Consider the following 21,082-nt stretch of genomic DNA (forward strand, 5'->3'; position numbering starts at 1 on the left):
TTTTATTATTATGTAATAGTTTATTATTTATTGTAACATGCAAATGTTAGATGTCATCCCACGGTATTCTTCGTTTATAACATTCATGTTACTGTGATGATTGTCGACGTCATTCGCCTCATAATAAACACCAATTTTTCGTATTTGGCCATTCCACGTGTCACAGTCGATTAGTTATTAGATCAATTTGGTTTGAAATTTTTTTATCGTATTCGGCTTTCAAGATCCAAAAAACGATAAAATGTAATAGTAAGACAAGACCTCTTCAAAATTCAAACGGCTAATGTAGGCTAACTCGTCTACGAACTTAACTACGATTCGCGCTACGATCGATATGGCTTCCGTGAACGTCAAAAGTTAAGCAGAAAGCGATTGGCCTCAGCGTAGCGTTTTAGAATGTCAAATATTTTTGAGAGAATAATTAATGTCGGAACCATTAAAACTTTAAGCGTACTTCAAAAGTGATGTCTCTTTTTTGATTTTTTTATTAACGTCAAATTGCCTGTGAATGTTTAATGCGGAAAATGAGTAGCGACGACAGCCAAGAAAATTCTCGTCAGAGAAAAAGAAAAGTACGACGAGTTGTTGATGATAGCCCGGCTAGTACATCTAGCGGTAGTCCCGTTTTTGGGTCTTCGTCGGGTGGTAGACGACGACGTGTTCTTGTTCTACAAGAAGAGTCATCTGATTCGGACAGTGATAACTCCATCTTACTGGTTAGAAGGAAAAAACTTGCTGTATGTTTATGTTTGTTCATGTCTTTAGTCGTTGATTTTTTAATCACTTTGAATATAAAGTTGTCCTTTGTTTATTCTCTCTGAATGAATGCAAAATGTGTTGTATGTTTAGTACCCAGTTCTTAAGGTATCTTTTTTTACAGAGAGTGACAAGTGATAGCGATGGATCAAGTAGCTCTGGATCCACGCTTTTCCGTAAGGTTAAAAGCACAGCTCCACTTACAGATTCCGGTAGTGAAAATTCCAGTTTCCAATGGGATTCTGACTCTTCAGAAGTTAACAATGAAAGAACCGATTCTCAAAAAGCAGTCTTGTCTGTTAAGGAAGAAAAGAGTCTTGACTCAGACTCAAGTGATGGGCAGTCTGAAAAATGCCCAATTTGCCTCATATCGTTCAGGAACCAAGAGGTGGGTGTCCCAGAAAACTGTGAACACATGTTCTGCCTCGAGTGTATACAAGAGTGGTCAAAAAATATGAACACTTGCCCTGTTGATAGACAAGAATACACATCAATATCAGTAAAAAGAAATATTAATGGAAACATTTTAAGAAAAATTGATGTAGAAAAACCACAAAACCAAAGTGTAATGGATATTGTTGAAGATCCAACATTTTGTGAGATCTGTGGATCTGATGATAACGAAGATCGTTTGCTCCTTTGTGATGGTGAGTTTTCTACACCTTTTTAAACAACCAGCATCAGCAATTTTTCATCTAGGTTGCGATCTTGGTTTTCATTTATATTGCCTGACCCCAGCTCTAACGGATGTTCCAGAGGGGATCTGGTATTGCAATGACTGCATAACATTGGATCGACCATTGTCAGACATCGATCCGGATGAGGTCATTGGGCTGTGGGATGATGCTGAAATGATGCTAAACAGGGATGGGTGGAATACCAGTCAGAGACTCAGATCATTGAGGTGAATCAAAAATTCCATATCCCTATCTCCCTCTTATTAATTTTGTAACCTGAGTGTTTTTTTTAACATTACAAAATATCAGGTTGATTTATTAAATTCCTTTTTTTATATGAATTGAATTGAATTTTTTTTTTGCTCCTCTGCAGTTCTTTCTGGTTGTAGGAGTACTCCAGCAATGTGTTTAATCAGTAACATCTTTAAGAAAAAATTGAAAGAGCAAAAAATTGTTTTTTTAAACTGTTTGGGTGGCCATTTTACTAGAAAGTTGCAGCAATTATTTTTTAGTAATAAATGAAAAAGCATTAGTATTATTGGAAGAGTACAGCAAAATTTCAGTTAGTGTTTTTTTTTTCCATGTAAGCAAGTTTCATGTTTGATCTCATGTGAAAATGGGTATTTTACTACATATTTATAGGTATTTATAGAATTTTGGTTTGCATTAGGAGACGTGCAGGATATCGGCCAACTTAGAAAATGGACCTGTTCCCAGACCCAGATTACTAAATTACAAAACAAAGTGTTCTGTCTGGATTTTTTTTTTAAGTTACACTAAAAAACTAGTTGTTAATATAATTTGTTATTCATTTGTGACTACTGGGAGTGGTTTTACTTTCATTTAGTAAATGTACACTTTGAGTTAATAAACCATGAATAAAATTATCGTTTTCAATTGCAAATTTTAATGCTCAAAAGTTGTTTCCAAAATATGATTCATCCCTACTCTGGGTACTTTAACTTCACACACTTATGGAGAGATAGCTGTTTATTGACCCACTAGGCAGTTTACATAATACTTAGAAACAAGAAATAAAAAATCAACAGTCACAACAATCCCAAATTAAAGCAATATAACCAAGTCGACATAAAAAAACATTACATTAGGTGGTTTCTTTATCTTAATTTTAAAAATCTAGATCTATAAATTGTTCCGTTGCATTATATTGTCCATAGTTTGTCCTGTGAAAGGTTAAAGAAACAAGTACTTCTCTTTAATTTGAAAAGTAAAATCGCAAACCGTTCTTGTCAGTCTACCCAACGATGACATTTGTTCCTCGATTTCTTAAGCCGCCTCTACGCCATATTGATTACCACAAACTAAGCAAAAATTAGGTTTGCCTCAAAAGTTTTGAAGTGCACATAACAGTAACAATTTTTCGAAAATTAGGTGATCAAGAACTTTAACAAATTTAATTCTGTAATTATTACCAATTACCCCCTATTTTATCCAAGTAAATATAGCAGGATCTACTTACTAAACACTCGTAAAATGTTTTTCAAATCACATTCTATATGAAACTCTTACAAGAACTATTAAATTTGATAAAAAAAAAGAACATTAGTACACATGTATTAACAAAGAATGCCGCCATGCATTGACAGTTGAAGGCGATGTTGTCAAGCTCAAAAAAAATAAAAAGTCTTGAAAGGTAAGCCGTATCTGGAATAAGGCGACAAGTTGGCATCATTACTTATATTTATAAGGTATGACAATTGACGGAACCATTTTATTTAGTGGACTTAAAAAAAAATTGTTATACAGAATAAGTGAAATAAGCGATGTAACGTGCAGGTTTGTAACTTACACTTGACATTTTTGAGTAGGGGTTTGGATAGTTCGATAAGCATGTTTTACGCTGGAGATTTTATCTGCTTGGATCAGACCACCAATTTTATAATTTGTAGAGAAGGAAATTAAGTTATTACTATTTTTGGATGTTCCTGGTTCCATTTTGTTCTGTTTAATTTTTTACGTCTGAAAATTGTGAGGATAACCCCTAACAGGTTATTTCAGTTTATTCACCAGTAGAAAATAATGACAACTGTCTATACTTTCATTTAAATTACAAAACTTTCATTTAAATTTAAAATCATTAAAATTTACAAAACTTACCATGGTAAAAAAAACGCTTTTGAGAGTTTAATATGAATTTTAAGAATTGGATTTTAATTTTAGAATTTACAATTGCTTAGGGAATTTAAAGGCAAAATAATTTTCTGCAAGTTTTCCCATTGGATTGCTTTTCTGGATAAAGAATTTGTGAATATATGATTTATTTTTTAAATTATTGTTCCTTTTTAATATGCGAATAATTCCAGTTTTCTATTAAGATTATTAGGTCCAACGGGATTTAGAAATCCATGAAAAAACGACCAATTGTGTAATTTTTTAATGGAAGAATAAAAACCTCTATCGACTGCGGCTATACATTGTCCGCATACAGCAGTTCAGAACCCAAACAACTATCCCGAAGTTATAAAATCGCAATATTTTTTTAATGACATGGCATTAAATGGCATTTATGACATTTCTGAAAATAATGCGGTATTTGCATAAAGTTAATTTTAATTAGGACGAATAGGCCAACCATTCAAGGTCAAGTGGATTTTCATGGTCAACAAATAGTTAGAATCCCATTTTTATTTAGTTCCATAGGTCATAGGATCCATTTAGGTCATAGGGTCACAGTCGCGGCAAAATGTGATGGCGTTTGTTTATCATAGAACGAACTCGCTGAGTAATTTTGGTACATTTTATCGTAAATTAAATAACTAGGAGTTTTAGTTTCATTTAACGCAAATCGTCTGCATTTTATTATACATAAGTACAGGATGGTCCGAAACATAAAGGAGAAATGTCAACAGCGTGTTCAGCAAATACAAATAAATAAAGTTCATATAAAGTTAATATCCTACAATTTCGGAGAAACAGAGTTTTGAAATGTTTTAAAAAAATCTTTTAGATTTTGCATCCAAACTTGGCAGATAGTATATAATATAATACAATATATATTATTAAGTTAGTATTATAATTTCTGGAATTGTTATGTAAATAAAAGCGAATGTAAATATTTAGAATTTATTTATTTTTTATTATAGAAATGGTTAGAACTGATCAGCGATAAACCATTGGCGTATCACTTTTTTTAATTTAAATTAGTCTCATGAACGCCATATTTTTTTTAATGACAATACTAATAATTTTGACACCAAAATTTACAAAAGTCTTGAACACCGAATCTTTTTACATTTTTGTCTGCCGAATACGCTGTTAAAGTTTGTCCAATATGATTCGCACTACGGCTTGGGGAATTGACCACTCATTTTTTTTAAATTGATGATATTTTTATTGGGATTCTCCGAATCGCCAAGTATCGAATTGGACATCACAAACGCATAATTTATTATAAAATTGATAGATAACACTCTACAATTCCAAGGTGTTATTTAAAACGTTTTGATCGAATTTGACTAGTCAATTAAGAAATGGTCAAGTGACCAGCCCCAATACTAATTCGGACCATTTTGTTTAATGCAACTTTTATTTTAAACAACTGATGAAATGGTTTCATGTCTTTAATGGCGATGTTTGGTGTTTATTGCTTTTAAGGTTTTAAGGGATAACTAAGATATGGCGCTGTAGTGCCGAGTTTAAAAAATATAACATCGTTGTTCCAGCTAACCGTTCAATAATAACACTAGCTTTAAAATGACTCTTATGCCCTCAAATCTAGCACATTGTCTTATAGCCACCATAATTTATGATATATAATGGCAACGTCATTGTTATCATCGATTAGAAAAAAATATGTTTTAATAAGTATTTTTGTATTAATTTTACCAAAACGTAGGCGACATTGAGAGAAATTTAAGAAATTGCGAAGAAATTTTTTTTCTCTTAGGGGCTCGAGTTTACTAAAAAAAGACGCGTCGTCATTTTAAATTCGTTTATTGTATAATTAATTGTGCGTTTACGCTTAAGCAAGGTAAGGTATAAACGAGCGCGGGTGACAATCAACGGGAACTTTTTTTTAATCGACAGATTGGTGCCGCGCACGACCCAAACCGAACGCGTGCGACGCCGTATCGCGAACAATCGCACCCGGAGGCGGCGAAACGAAACGCCCGCCGCCGCCAACGACGACGAGCACCAACAACCGTCGACGTCGTCCGGCGTCGTCGCTGACGACCGCGTTTCGAGCACGTCCGGGAAAAAAACGAAAAAGAGGAGCGCGCGGCAACGTCGCAAACGACGCTCCGCCCGCAAGCCGACGTATCGGACGGTGTATGAGATAGACAGCGTGACGGGCGAGGCGGTCCCCGTAAAAAAACGCGTCAGATCGAAAAAATACAAAAAGTACAAGAGAAACAAGGCGATGAAGTCGACGCGCACGAGACTCGTCGATCAGCTGCGCGCTTGCGCGCCCCGACGTTTACCGAACGCGCCCGAAAACTTGTCGGACATTCGGCACAGAGCCGGCATCGCCCGATTGGACATTTTCGGCCACGCGAACCGATTGGATTACTTTAGCGATTCCGAAAACGACGACGTCGAAGTGGAAAGGGGAATATTGTTGAGCAGGAGGGCGGTGGTGGATGCGACGCGTCGCCGCGGCAGACTGAAAGCCGCCGCCGTCGCGGACGTCGTCGTGTCGAGCACGACGGACGACGTGCTGGGCAGCATCATGGAGACGCAAGAGAGGTTCCACTCGAAGAACGCGATCATGTCGGTGCTCGATTCGAGCGGCAAGTTGCAGATCGACCGGCGTAAACGCGAAAGCAACAATAATAATATCGTAAACGGTAATAATTCGTACGCGGTGAGGCAGACGCCGACGTCGTACGGCCGGAACGAGACGAACTCGAACGCCGATTGGTCCGGATCGGGCGGCTACGAACCCGCCGGTACCCGAGAGTACCACGGTACTTATTCGTCGTACTCGACCGAAACGGTCGGCGGTAATTCCGGCGCTTATGGAGGCGGCGGCGGCGATGAAAATGACGTCCCCCAGGATTACACGCAGAGGACGCTCTGCGAGGCGGCGGACGCCGACAAAGATCGGTACACGCCCGGTAGCAAGTCGCCGGTGAGCGACGCCGACCTCGACATTTACAGCGATATCGAAGGCGAGGCGGTCAGCACCAGCAAAAGCGACGAGTGTAAACCGGCGACGGCGACGACGCCGAACGAAACGTCCGGGGGCGGCAGACCGTACACCCCTTCGAACGTGCCGTACAGCCCGAACGCTTCGACGTATTCGCCCAGCGCGGTTTATTCGCCGACTAGGGCGTACACCCCATCGAACGTGCCCTATTCGCCCAGCACTACGGCCGAGGAAAGCGAGACGGACATGGTGATCGACACGGAAAAAGTTCAAGAGGAGCAGCACAGAGACGAGACGGCGGTTACGTCGACCGTGAACTCTGCGCAGAAGGACGAGCAGGACGCGCCGCCCGGGTGCGCGGAAGAGAAACCCGGCGACTCCGCCAAACAAGACGATGACGACGAGTCGAACGACGGGTGTCCCAATTTCAGTATTTACTCGAAACAGAGCAAGTCGGTGGCTTTGACGACGGATCTCGCGCTCCAGCAGCAGCAGCAATCCACCCAAATCGACGCGTCCGTTAAGGCGCCAATTTCCTCAGACTCGGCCGTGCAAGTTTTCACCAGCTCCAATATAATCAGCGGTTTGTACAGCGACTCGGAAGACGAGTCGGTGGTGAAGAAAACGTCGGGCGCGTTCGAAATCGCCGACATCAAGGACATGACCGAGGACATCGTGAGCGAGGAGGAGCGAACTTACACGCCGTGCAGGGACGAGCGGGACGACAAGGACGCGGGATTCGACGGTCTCGACACCGAAATGATTTCGGAGGACGAGCGGAACGAGTTCGACGAGTCGCGCGAGATGAAGATGATCTCCGACGGCGACGCGTTGGAAATCAACGCCAAGGAGTCGGAGATCGAGTTCACGCGGCCCGAGGATTACGAGGAGGGCGAGATCGTGGACAAGTCGAAGGAGAAGGCGAAGAAGGATGACGGTGCCGAGAACGTGACGGAAAAAGAGACGCCGAAGAAGGACAAGGACGGCGGGAAGAAGAGGAAAAAGACGAAAGAGAAGCCGGCGGGCGGGGATCAGGAGAAGGGGGGCAACAAGGAGAACGAGAACCGGGAGTCGTTTAAGAAGATTAGCAAGAACAACAAGGAGAGGAACTACAGGGACAAGGATCGGGGCAGATCGCGGAGCAAGAGTCCGAAGACGCAGAAGCAAAAGGACAAAGACGAGCAGAGGAAGAAGGAGAAGCGGAAGGAGTTGGAACGGTACAACGTCCGGGCGCTCATAGCGGACAAGCCGCGGCTGCCGCCGAAGGACAAGTTCGGGCGCGACATTCGCCGTTCTCCGTCTAAGTCGAGGAGCCGGTCGTACACGCCTCCGCCGAGGGAGAAGCCGGTTTCGCCGCCCGCGACGCCCAGAAGACGATCCGTTTCGCCGGTGAGGAGACATTCCGCGTCTCCGGAGAAGACGTCGAGAAGACGAAGATCCTCGTCGCGAAGACGGTCGGTTTCTAGGGGTCGCCGCGCGGAAAAAACCCGGAAATCGAAAACCCGGAGGTCGGCGAGCCGTTCGGAGCCACGAAAACGGAACAAGTCGAAATCCAAGAAACGTAGACGGTCGACGAGCAAGAGTAAGAAAACGCGCGATTCGAGGCGTACCAAAAAGAGGGCGACCAGTCGGAACAGGCGCAGGTCCAACTCGAGATCGGCCACGCCCCAGTTGCGACAACGCGAATGGACGCCGTCGTTTTCCAAGTCTCCGTCGCCGGCGGCGATTCGTCACGCGTCGCCGTCTTGGACACCGCCCAAGGATCTGGAAAACGCCGCGCAACCGATGAGAAGTCAAAATTTAACGGTGATCTTGAACAACAGCGGCAATGGCAGACCGCCGAAGAATAAACGGGAGAAACGGCGCAAGGAGAAGAGACGGGACGGTTCCGCGAAGCGCAGGAGAAGGGAGAGGGAGCGCACGCCGCCGCCGTCGAAGGAGGTGTTCGCTTCGGGCGACAACATCCTGGTCAGCGTCAGTTTCAATAACGAAAACGAAACGCGAGACATAACGACGCGCGAGAAGAAGAAAAAGGACAGCGAGGAACTGAGGAAGAAGAAGGAGAAGAGGAAGAGCAAGAACAAGGATCTGGCCGGCGTCAAACCCGTCGCCATTATAGACCTTGAACGTTCGCCGTTCCAGGAGATCATATCGTCGCCGAAAGACGTGATCGTGTTGAGCGACAGCGATCACAACGACGTTGAGATTAATAACTTGGGGAACGACGCGTGCGACTCGTCGCAACAGGTGGCCAGTCCGGAGAGGATCCCGGTGTACGCTACCGGGCCCAAGACGCCGCCCGAGCCCCAGGTGAAATTCTCGTTGACGTCGAAGACGTCGCAACTGCGCGCGATCAGCAACCCGTTGCACGAGCCCGACGATAACCTCGAGGACGAGGTCCAGGAGGAGATCGCTAACACGATGCATAAAGGACCGAATACGCCGCCGGAACCGCCCACTTCGCCACCGAGTTCGCCCGACGCTTACGACCCGTTCGAGCCTACGAAATCGCGATCGGTCACCCCCGAACCGGCGCAAACCGTACAGAGTATTACGGAAGACGACGGCCGGGAGGACAATATGGACAGCAGGTCCAATATCGATATGGAGAAAGGAGATCAAATGGCGGATATGAAAAAAGTCACGACGCCACCGATAGCCGACATACAACCGGCCGATTCCCAGAGCAGCATTCCGACCACGCCCGAAAGAAAGTCACCCGAGCAGAGGCTCGTCGGCACCGTCATCGTGCAGGGAATTCAGACGTCCGTCAGTATAACGAAACCGGTGGCTCAGACGACGCCGTTCAGTTCGGTGCCGTCGTCCATAATAACGTCGGCTCCCGTCTCGAGCAATATAACCGCTCAGAGAATAAACATTTTGAATTCCACGTTGATCGGTCCGTCGCACAACGTTTCCGCCATACCGCAGAGGATCGTGTTACCGAATCAGGTAAAGTCGAGTCCGGTGAAAATATCGCCGACGAAAGCGGCCGTCAAATCGACGCCCATTAAACCGCTGCAATCGAAAACTGGCGCGAAAAAGAAGAGATCGGTCAACGGGAGCGGGGGTATCGAGGACGGCGGCACCGTAGATCTGGACTCGCCGTATTCGCCCGCTTCGAGCGATTACGAGGACCTATTCGAACCGCCACCGGAAACCGTTCCGAAATCCGTTAAGCCGGCCTCCAAGCCGAAGCCTCCGCCGCAAAAGCATCAATCTGTATTCGACACCCTGTTCGGATCTCCGCCTTACAAGAAGAAGATGGTCGATAAGAAAATCGGCAAGAAAACCGCGCTTACTCCTACGAAAACGAAACACGTGGGTATTAAAATTGATGAAGACAGCCTGAAGATACTGGAGGAACTTCCCAATTCCGCGGTAGAAATGCAGGTGAAGGACAAGGTTAGTAGTCGAGTTGATGGCGGAGTCGCGAGTTGTACAAATACGAATAATTTCGAAGCTTTTGAGGATTGCCAAGGAACTTTTTCTTCTCCTAATACTTTTAGACTATCTAATTAGTAGAGGCCCATTTGGTAACGGTGTAATCTTCAAACTTTTGAGGCTTACCAAGTTTCTTTTCCTTTTAGAACTTGCCTTTTTCTCGCTATTCGTTGGTCTAGAATAGATCCAGAGGCTTTTAAATTTCCTTTTGCGACTCAACCCAATTCTAGTAGAGGTTTGAGTTAGTAACGGAGTCAAAGTTGTACGCATATATGTAAACTTGAAGCTCTTGAAGGTGGACAAGATTCCTTTTCTTCTATTAAAACTTTTTTTTTGTTTTTTTCTGTCTCTAGCTCATCGTTGGTCTAGAGTCGGTCTAAGCGCTTTTAAATTTTGTTTGAAACTATCTAATTAGTCCGTTGATAACGTAGTAATCTTCAAGGTTTTGAGGATTGCCAAGATTCATTTTCTTCTATTAAAACTTTCTTTTTTCTAACTCTAGCTCATCGTTGGTCTAGAGTAAGTCTAAAGGCTTTTAGAGGCTAGTAGAGATTTATTGAGTTAGTAACGGAGTTGTATGCATATATTGAAAATTGAAGCTTTTGAGGAATGCCAAGATTCTTTTTCTTCTATTAAAACTTGCTTTTTTCTGTTTCTAGCTTATCGTTTGTCTAGAGTAGCTCTAATTACTCTTAAATTTTGTTTGAAACTATCTAATTAATCCATTGGTAACGGAGTAATCTTCAAGCTTTTGCGGGTTGCCAAGATTCGTTTTCTTCTCCTAAAACTTGTTTTTTTTTGTCGCTAGCTCGTGGTTGGTCTAAGGTAGGTCTAAGGGTTTTTTAATTTTATTTGAGACTCAACCTAATTCTAGTAGAGGTTGAGTGAGTTTATTGAAGCTTTTGAAGGTTCCCAAGGTTCTCTTTCTTTTATTAAAACTTGCTTTTTTCTGTTTCTAGCTGATAGTTGATTTAGAGTTGATCTAAGGGCTTTTAAATTTTATTTGAGACGACTCAACCCAATTCTAGTAGAGGTCTAGAGTTGGGCTAAGAATTTGTACATTTTATTTGATATTCAACCAACCCAATTCTAATCGCCCGACGGGTATTTGCAGTTCTTAAAGAAGCTGAATCGCCAGGAGAGGGTGGTGGAAGAAGTCAAACTTGTCCTGAAACCGTTTTACAACAAGAAGAAGATAAACAAAGAGGAGTACAAGGATATTATGAGACGAGCCGTGCCCAAGGTAAAGTTTTTGTCATATAAAGGCAGTGCCGGCATAGAGTTTCGCGGTTTCAGATTTGCCACAACAAGTCGGGCGAGATCAATCCGATCAAAATCCGAAAGCTGATTGAAGCGTACGTCAAGAAGATAACTCACAGCAAAAAGGTGACTTCCTCGAGTTCATTACCTCAGAAAGTGTGAGAACGGCTAGTTTAAGGGGAACTTTATATTTTGTAAATATATTAAGTTGTAGCGTGAGTTTGAAACTACTATCTGAATTGTAGAAATATTTAACTGATTAATTGAATCTTTATAATTTATTTGTGTAAGGTTTTTAGATATTGAAGAATATACTCGTGAGTATATTGGGAGTCTCGTTTTATTTCTAATGATACACTCTCCCTCACTATCACAACTTTATTGGTGGAGTATTTTATACAAACTATTATTTACTATTTTACCAAGGAAAAGAGGGCAAAAATATAAAATTTAAACTGCGACGGCGAATCCTACACGGTTATTGCCCGCATCGAATTCCGTGTAGTACTTTCCTATAAAAACGTCTCCCAAGATCCACAGGGGGCCGTTTGGCGGAGGAATATCGATGCCCATAAATCCTGACAGGCATATAGTTTGACCTAATTCAGACACCTTAAACAAATAGAGAGAAAGATGAACTTACCACTAAGAAAAGTTAAACTCGAGATGAAACTAACGTCACTACCAGAGATCACTAATTTTTGTAGGATTTCTTTGTTATGGTCGTAAGGTTCAGTGCAATGCAGAGTGACCCAAAAAATTGACGAACAGACTATTTTTAAGTATTTCTAAATACTAAATTACCTTTTACTGAATACTAGGATACTAGAAACGATTGGGTATTATTCACCCACTCTGAAGAGAGCTCCACAACTGTTTGAATATCAAATCACCATTATGGTGGCCAAAGAATCCAGTATAGGCACTTTCAGATCAAAAAGTTTTTGCTGGGCTTACTATCTTTGATGACAGATTCACTTTTTCGTTTAAATTTTGATTACTATGCTTATTACTTGTATTAATTCGTTTTTGTCGTTTTTATGACATCTATTTCAATCATGAGAGTGCATAACATGGAGGACGTGTTACGAAGGTCGCCGTAAAAAAAAAGGAATAAAATAAACCACTTACTCTGAGTATATAGTCTTTTCCCTCCAATGTAAACGTGTTACCGCCTAGAATGAAATCGATCTTAGGCAGATTGGGGATAGAATTACAGTCGACGGTGTATTCGCCGTTCAGGATGGGCGTGGCGCCGATGGCCTCGTTTATAGCTTTGATCTCTTCCGTGGGTCCCGCGATCAGGCTGGTGCCTAAAATTAATCAATCTAGGGATTCCTAAACCCATAAACAAACCCCTAAATCCAACCGGTATCAGCTATCGCCTCGCATCCGGAGCTGCAAAACTTTTTATCGTTAACATTGACGCTGTCCATTTTAAATTGCCAATAGGCCGCGCGGTCTACAGACAAGTACGTAAAATCGCCTTGGTAGTACTTCGGATCCGAACCTCCCAGAATCAATTCGCCGCCATCGCTTGCCGAAGGATCCCTGTTTAGGTAGAAAGAGAAAATGGGCGCCGAGATCTTGCCCTGGTCCATCATATTGTAGAAAACGGGAACCACCCCGTCGACCGAGATCCTAGGATAGGCCATTCCGAGGATACCGTCGAACTTGGCGGCCACGAACGCGAGGCCTGGTTCGCTCATGGCCTCGGCGAAAGTTTGATCGGTCACGTCGATACCACCGACCTACAACGGAAAAAAGTAAACCAACACCGCTAGAGAGTGAAAATGTCAAGCTTACGTTCACTACGTCGGTTGACAAAAATCCAGAGAGACTGCCGGAACCATATTCTATTTCGAAATTGGTCCCGTTTTCCTTGTAAGACGACGATTTGCTGGAGTCATATTTGTTGTGGAGGACTGCAATGAAAAATCATTACAATTCTTGCTGTTTGTTACTGGAACTCAAACTTTACACCTATTTCTGTCTAGCTTTAGTACTTATACATACATTTTAAAAATCCAAACGAAAGAATGTTAGTGACGGACGTTTTTCTGTTACTTCTTGTTCATTCAAATACCCTAGTTAGTAAGTGCAAATTCCAAATTTTTTTTGAAAATACGAGAGAAATGAATAATGTATAGATAAACAAAACGTTCCGAACCACAATCACTTTCGATTGAGTTTTCGTCAGCGTTTATAACTATTGAATCGATAGACAGCGAACAAAAAACAGTTTATTAGCTCTTTTTTATTATTCTTCAATTTTTTTTTCAATAATCAGACAGTCAACTAAATAAACTGTGAGGAAGACTTCTTTTGTTTCGATGATATATTTTTAAATATTTATCAATATAATGTTTATAAGGAGAATGAACTTTAACCTCTTGGCTAGCTAATAAATAAACATAGGGGGAAGATAAAGGATTTCCGCACAAAATGCCAAATATTTCAAATTCCGGTGGAACTAAAGATAATGGAGTATAAATTACTTACGACAAGCAATGTTTGTTATATGGCATTTCTTGGATGGTACCCAAAGATTGGACGAACCAGTGTCGAAAACAACTTGAAACTTTTGTGGAGGTGTGCCAATGCTAACGACGCCATAATATTGAGCCTGGTCCACAACAAAACACATGCATCATGATTTTTTACTTAGTAAACAATGACAAAGAAAACTTAAATATATAATAAACAACCCATGAAATGTCCCAGTTCTCTTTAGAAGCATAAATGGACGTTTTGTTGCTTTTAAGATGATGTAATACTCGTTAACTATCAAAATCCATAATCACTACAGTGATAAGCTGTAAGTGTTTCTGTGGAAACAAATGTTTCGACATTTTTTATATTTTAATTCGTGTAAGTGATATATGTAAGTAAACTTACATCTAAATAATTAGAAAGAGGCTCAGGTGCAGAATCTCCTTCCTTGTAGCGCAACTTCACTTGCTGAAGATGGGTACCAACTTCTTCTAACGTTCGTCTTGGAGATTTGTGCTTGGATAAGGATATTCTGTAAAATACAAACCAGCAATCAATGTAATAACAAAAGGTTCGAAATTTTGGTTAGAATTTATACCTGACCAAATTATCAGAACTCACAGCACACACCAGAAATAATAAAAAAAATATCTTTGGAGCAAGCATTGTTATCGGTAAATTATTTTCGCCAATTATTACACTCGAGTCGGCTTAATGACAGCACTGTAACAGACCGGCACCAACAGTTCTTATTTATACGTCAGACATAGATAATTATAATTGTTTCTGTTTTTTTTCTAGTACACAGAACACTGAGAAGTGAGTATAGCTTTCAGCTTTAACGGACACGGAATATGAATTATTTGTATATGTCAAGTTGAATTAACCCCAAAATTTCTTATTTTAGTATTTATGTTTATTAATTTTATTGCTACGTGCGGTTTCCAATGTCTGATTCAGAACAAGATGACAAACAATTTCAGATAGAAATTTCAAAAAATGGCAGGGCAGGTTGCAAAAAGTGTAAGCAAAAGTGTCTGCAAGGTGATATTCGGATAGCGAAAATAGTTCCCAACCCGTTTGGAGAAGGCAAAATGAAAAGCTGGCACCATTTGGATTGTCTCTTCGACGTATTCAAAAAACAAAGAGCATCAACCAAAAGAATAGAAACCGCAGATGATATCAGTGGATTTGAAACGTTATCCAGTGAGGATAAAGACTTAGTTCAGAAAAAAATTAAGGAGATAAGGCAATTTTTCGGAATTGCCGACAATACTTCCCCAACAAAGATAAAAAAGTCCCCAAAAATAAAGCAAGATAGTGGAAATTCTCCCAAGGGGAACGCAGTTAATACTGATATTAGTAGGGACAACCTTTTTAAAACATTTCAACATATAGTCTCGTTAGTAGCACAGAATTCCAGCTATTTGGATAAAACTGAAATTATTAGAAAATTCTTTGAGAAAGGCACCAACAAGCAGGGATTCAATGGTGATATTGAGATATGGTGTAGATTGTTGTTACCCCAAAGTGTTAAGAGAATTTACAATTTGCAGAGCAAACAATTGATCAAACTTTTTAGTAAAATGTTTCTTGAAGATCAGGATGAAATGTTGGAGCACCTGGAGCAGGGTATAAAATGCTAAGCAAATAATATTTTTATGAATCTGTCCCAATTTCTAGGTGATGTTAGTGAAACTGTAAGCCATTTTTACAGTCATAGTAAAAAGTGGAAACACTCGCCCAAAGACAGTACAATAACTGTACAAAATGTCGACACTTTCCTGGAGTATTTATCAAAGCTAACCAAGGAAGAGGATCAGATAAATCATTTTGAAAAAATTCTTCCAAAACTTACAAGCAACGATTTAAAAACTATTATTCGGCTTGTTAAGCACGACTTAAGAATGGGGGCGGGTGCAAAACACATTTTGGATGGGATCCACCCAGACGCCTACGAGGCATACAAAGCCTCAAAAGATTTGGACGACGTCGTGGCCAGATGCTTTGGAAGCAAAAAAATTCAGAATGCTGAAATTAAAATCTTGACCCCAGTTTTTCCAATGTTAGCAGAGCCTTGCAAATCTGTGCAGCAAGCTATGCAGAAATGTGTGAATGGGATGTACTCCGAAGTTAAATATGATGGTGAGAGGTATATTAATACAAACACAGGACTAGACTGGGCCAAAAAATCCTCTCTTTTATGAACCATATGTATTGACAAAATCATTCAGATTGAGAAAAAAAATATAGTGATTGTTTCAGCCCTTAGTATTAATGGGAATTTGTATATGCATTTTGTTTGTTCTGATGCGTCAAAACAGCTAAACGATTGAGGTAAAAAAATTATGAGGATATTTTTGATTTCTACAGAGCCCTTCCTAAGAAAAAAAGCCATATACATTAATTTTTTTTTTATTTAACTTTTTCATTCTGGAATTTTCTAACTAACACAAAACGCGAGATACAAAAACAAGCAATATTTATTTTTAATGAGAATGCTCTACAAAAAGGTAACATTAAGGTAAGTTATTTTTTCAATTGATTCAAAAAAAATTTTTTCACTTAATAGATCAAATTCGTATCTACTATTATTCGCTATATGGAGTGAAATCACTCTCTCCTCTTCTAACACACTTGCCGTAATGTTCCAAAAAGGACCTTGAAGATTTATATATATACCTATATATTATACCCTTTTATTCCACTCTAGTGAGTTTTCACTTTTTGTTCTAAAAATAGAAAGACCCAGGGAGGACAGTTATAAATAAATACGATTTCATCTATGTTAATATATATAATAAAATTTTATGTGTAAATAAATAATTTTCAGTAGGAAGTAAAGTAAATTGGGTAAAAAAAAACAGGAATTTCATGTTTAAGTTCATGATTAATTATTGAGCCATTTGTTGTTACAAACCTCCAAAATGAAAAGTTAAAAAAAAAACAGAGCCCTTTTTTATACAGAATTCAATATTCTACAACAATATATTCAGATAAATATTTTTATCTCAATTGTTTGGTTGTTAAGATGGAATAATTAGATCAGGACTAAAAAATCGAAAATAAAAATGATATTTCCCTCACCATTAATATTAAGGGGTCATATTTTTTTCATCATTCTGAATGATTTTATCGGTATGTTTTTCATAAAACAAAATAGTCGATTTTTTGGTTTAGTATACACAGCGTATAACATTTTTTGAATTTGCAGGGTTCAAGTTCATAAGCAGGGCAAGGAGTTTAGATACTTTTCCAGATCGCTGAAGCCCGTGATGCCTCATAAAGTGTCCCATTTCAAGGATTACATACCAAAAGCCTTTCCGAACGCCAACGACTTGATACTAGACGCGGAAATATTGATGATGGATACAAACACTGGCAAACCGTTGCCTTTCGGAACGCTCGGCATCCACAAGAAAGCGCAGTTTAAGGATGCCACCGTTTGTTTGTTCGTTTTTGATTGCATTTACTATAACGGACGTAGTTTGCTCAAGGAACCTCTGAGGGAGCGGAAAAGTATTCTCAACGCCAATATGACGGAGGTGCCGAATCATATTGTGTTCTCGGAAATGAAGGAGATCAATGACTCTGATACTCTGGCGAAAATGATCGCCAAAGTGCTGAAACTGGGTCTCGAGGGGCTCGTGCTGAAAGACGTGATGAGTACTTACGAACCGGGCAAACGACACTGGTTAAAAGTGAAGAAGGATTATTTGTTTGACGGCGCGATGGCGGACAGTGCAGATTTAATAGTTCTCGGGGCTTGGTACGGTACTGGTAAAAAAGGAGGGATGATGTCGGTGTTTCTGATGGGTTGTTACGATCCATATTCGGAAACGTTTCGCACAGTGACGAAAGTACACGGCGGACACGACGACAAGACCTTGGAAAAGTTGCAAACCGAGCTGAAAATGCAAAAGATAAGTTGCGACGTAGACAGGCTGCCCGATTGGCTCAGCTGTACCAGAACCATGGTGCCCGACTTTGTCGCCGCAGATCCGAAGGAGATGCCCGTGTGGGAAATTACCGGGGCCGAATTCACTCGGCACGACGTCCACACCGCGGATGGTATTTCTATACGCTTCCCGAGGGTTACGAAAATAAGGGACGATAAAGATTGGAAAACGGCGACCAATTTAGAGGAACTAAAATCGTTGTTTAAAAAATCGAAAGAAGAAACAGACGTGACTTTGTTAATGAAAGGAGTGAAGCGAAAGAGTTCGGAAGATGATGAAGATAATCACTCAGGGGCGTCCACCAAAACCAACGAATCCATCGGTTCTAGTCGCGGGTCTCCATCTAAAAAACAAAAGAACAAAAAAAAATCGCGAACATCAAAGTCGAGTGAAGGTCACCGTTCAACCCGGGGAGTGAAAATAAACGAGCCGCTTCCCGATTTGTTCAAAGGGATAAAAGGATTTTTCGTTGATAACTACAATAACGAATTTAAAAGGTAAAGTTCACCTAATGATATACCGTTTTTACAACCTTTTACGGTTTTGAGTGCGGAATGATTGGACTGCTGTATTTTAAGAGTAGCGAAATTTTCTTTGGTTAAACTGTTATATTAATTCGTATTAGTGTGCTTTTTATAAATCTTCTCCCATTAGATAGGTTGATGTCAAATATTAAGAACACATTAGAAAGCTTAAACTGATTTCCACTTTAAGTGTTTAACATAATGACTCTAAAATGTTTTCCTAGGAAAGCGATATGTAAAATCTTATGTGGATAAATGATTTGTAATGGAAGTTTTACCATTTCGCTATTGGTTGATTTGTGGGGATGGGTGAAATCGGAGTATCGCAGTATTTTTTTGCCGTCGATGGTTTCTAGTTATTTCTAATCCGTCTTGCGTTTGTGATTAGTAATTACCAACTTACCATTATTCAATTGTTTTTCAAGACTCTGTGTGCAATTTTTATTGAGGTGCCATATACATTTTATTACAATTTATTTCTTACCAAATACTAACATTATTCAGATTTGTTAGTCACTTGCGATTTCCAGTGACAAAGAAGTTGAGATTGAGGTCGATGACGTAATTATAATTTTAAATGTGTTTCTGTTTCTGAAATCAACATCTGGGAAAAGTGGAGTCATAAAATTACCGTCCGAGATAACTAAAACACTGTATGCCACAGTACATGATATAGTTATGAATGGTGTCCAAGAAAGAAAAACGCGGAAAACTCGTGGGGTCCCAAAAATTCTATTTGAAATGCACCATGTTGGAATAGTGAGACAGTTGATATATGATGATATTAAATCTTTACATGAAGAGGTGCGTAATGTTTTGAACATTGACTATTGCCAAGAGACTTTGAGTGCGTTCGTGTGAAGAATTGGTTTTTATTACAAAACCATCAATAGGAGATAAGTTTTGATGAAATCAAGAAGAATTTCGGAGTGGAGGACAAGATATTTGAGAGGAGTCCAAGAAATTCGCGCTAAAATCGTCCCCATCATATATTTCGATGAGACCTGGTTTGATAGCGACGATTTCGTCAGGAAAGGATGATCTGATGGTAACAGCAGGAAATGGTCGTTGGATGTGCCCGAGGCAAACGAATTATCATGCTACATGCGAGTTCTGAAGCTGGTTGTGTAAATAAGTCTTTGTTGCATTCTGCAAAAGATGCCAAAGAAGCAAATGTTGAATACCACAAAACCATGACAGCAGACATCTTAAAAAAATGCTTTTCTGAAAAATTGCTTCCCAATATTCCTCCAAACAGTGTTGTCGTGAGAATTAATTATCAATGTGGCGGCGCGTCCAGTGAGGATAGTGTTTATTTTGATGTAGAATAAGTTTTTCTTATAGCTAAATTTATTCCTTCATTTATATTTATAATAAACATTTTAAAGTAAGAATGGATTTTTCACTGCATGTACTAATAAGAATTGAGGAACTTCACCTATGAAACTCTACACAAAGTCGTCAACATTTGTATGCACGAAGTACGGTTCTGGAACGTCAAGAGAAACATAAGTTAAATAGCGGATTATGTCGTAAAATGGTATATCTCTGGTCGAACTATACGTTAGCGTTCCTTCAATTTGTTACCTCTGTAGTTTAATAATATTTTTCATTTGTTTAATTTTTAGGTATTTTATTGCGTTTGGTGGAACTGAGGTGGGCGCAGATCATAGACAAGAAGCGGAATACGTTTTTCACGTCGCAAGTTGCGTTGGCGATCTGTCCCGAAGTTGTTCGAAAGTCGCGAGAAATATACACGTTTCGTGGATAGTCGACTCTGTAAATAAAATGAAATTGCAAAATATTTGCCACTATATCGTGAAATGGTCGCCAATAGTTAGCGATAGTGATAAATTAATTTTTAAATCTACCAAAGATTAATTTTTTTATTTAATTATTTTTTATTATACTTTATACATTGCATTTGTTTATTGTTATTTGTTTACCTCAATAAAATGTTTGACCTTTTACTTTCTTTCTTTCTTCTTTAGCCATGCGCATTAGGTTATAAACTTTTTAAGGAAGAGTCTAGTGTTAACTTATTTGGCAGTTAAGGACTGTGTATACTGTCTTCAGTTAATATCATCCTCCTTCAAACTTATGGGACCTAACAGAAATATAAGTCAACTCAATATATCTTTTAAGTCTCCACTTTGAACTTTATTCTAGAGACTGTGATTTATCACATTAAGGATACCCTTTTTCGTTGTTTTTTCTTTTGTAAATAAAATGTAAATGTACACTAATGATATTGAACAATATCACTTAAGCTACGCCGAGTTAACAGTTACTTAGAAAATACTGACTTATTGTAAAACCCACACTAAACTGGAATTATTAAATTTTTAATTAAACTTTAAATTTGAAAAACACATTCGAATTGACGATTAATTTTTGAAAATGCGGACACTTTTTTTTAAAACACAAACAGCACAAATCTGAATAATTTTTATTTTTAACAATATTCGAGTTATTTTTGTTATGTTTTGGAATGCATGAAAAAAGACTTGTGGTAAAAAAAACTTATTTTTATTATATTCAATAGTTAATAATTTTCCGGACTTACACAGAGATAAAGTATAAAAAAAATTGTATTTCGGGATTCCCATTTGAAAAATTTATAGAGACGCGTTGCCAATTCAAACTGTAACATAACGCTCATATTCAGAATCGCAACCGCGATTACATCGCTTCCTCATCGAAGTAAGTCATTCGACAGGAATCATGGGCGGCTCCGGAAATTACACCAAAGAATCTAACCAGAGGTTACATCTATAGCGCCCCGTTAATCTATAGATATCAATTTCCTGAACCCATTGTAACGCGACCGAAAGAAAAAAAACTCTCGGAGGGTTGGTT

General features: G+C 39.7%; 3 protein-coding genes across 5 annotated transcripts; 2 read left to right on the forward strand and 1 right to left on the reverse strand.

The window, feature by feature from the left end:
* The first annotated feature begins 73 nt into the window (after nt 1-73).
* Nucleotides 74-11,554, forward strand: LOC132701355 (PHD and RING finger domain-containing protein 1). Of its 2 annotated transcripts, none has more exons than XM_060669189.1 (6): nt 74-737; nt 881-1,403; nt 1,456-1,660; nt 5,481-9,948; nt 11,102-11,230; nt 11,284-11,554. In XM_060669189.1, exons 1-6 carry the CDS (start codon nt 516-518, stop codon nt 11,407-11,409), a joined length of 5,673 nt encoding a protein of 1,890 aa, XP_060525172.1. In that variant the 5' UTR covers nt 74-515; the 3' UTR covers nt 11,410-11,554. The 2 variants fall into 2 exon arrangements, with proteins under 2 accessions (XP_060525172.1, XP_060525173.1); XM_060669190.1 differs by having other exon boundaries at nt 74-716.
* Nucleotides 11,555-11,610: 56 nt separating this feature from the next.
* On the reverse strand, nt 11,611-14,507 carry LOC132701357 (lysosomal aspartic protease). The gene is made up of 7 exons (XM_060669193.1): nt 14,339-14,507; nt 14,146-14,272; nt 13,750-13,873; nt 13,054-13,172; nt 12,617-12,998; nt 12,379-12,560; nt 11,611-11,859 (listed from the first exon to the last, which is right to left on the reverse strand). The coding sequence occupies exons 1-7, from the start codon at nt 14,404-14,406 to the stop codon at nt 11,698-11,700; spliced, it is 1,164 nt and encodes a 387-aa protein (XP_060525176.1). The 5' UTR covers nt 14,407-14,507; the 3' UTR covers nt 11,611-11,697.
* LOC132701356 (DNA ligase 3) lies at nt 14,449-20,181 on the forward strand. Of its 2 annotated transcripts, XM_060669192.1 has the most exons (5): nt 14,449-14,559; nt 14,648-15,372; nt 15,424-15,892; nt 16,955-18,196; nt 19,852-20,181. In XM_060669192.1, the coding sequence occupies exons 2-5, from the start codon at nt 14,688-14,690 to the stop codon at nt 20,102-20,104; spliced, it is 2,649 nt and encodes an 882-aa protein (XP_060525175.1). In that variant the 5' UTR covers nt 14,449-14,559; nt 14,648-14,687; the 3' UTR covers nt 20,105-20,181. The 2 variants fall into 2 exon arrangements, with proteins under 2 accessions (XP_060525175.1, XP_060525174.1); XM_060669191.1 differs by lacking the exon at nt 14,449-14,559 and having other exon boundaries at nt 14,576-15,372.
* The last annotated feature ends 901 nt before the right edge of the window (nt 20,182-21,082 follow it).

This window comes from Cylas formicarius, unplaced genomic scaffold (genome assembly GCF_029955315.1).
Source record: "Cylas formicarius isolate icCylForm1 unplaced genomic scaffold, icCylForm1.1 PGA_scaffold_4__25_contigs__length_36172078, whole genome shotgun sequence".
Lineage (NCBI taxonomy): Eukaryota > Metazoa > Arthropoda > Insecta > Coleoptera > Brentidae > Cylas > Cylas formicarius.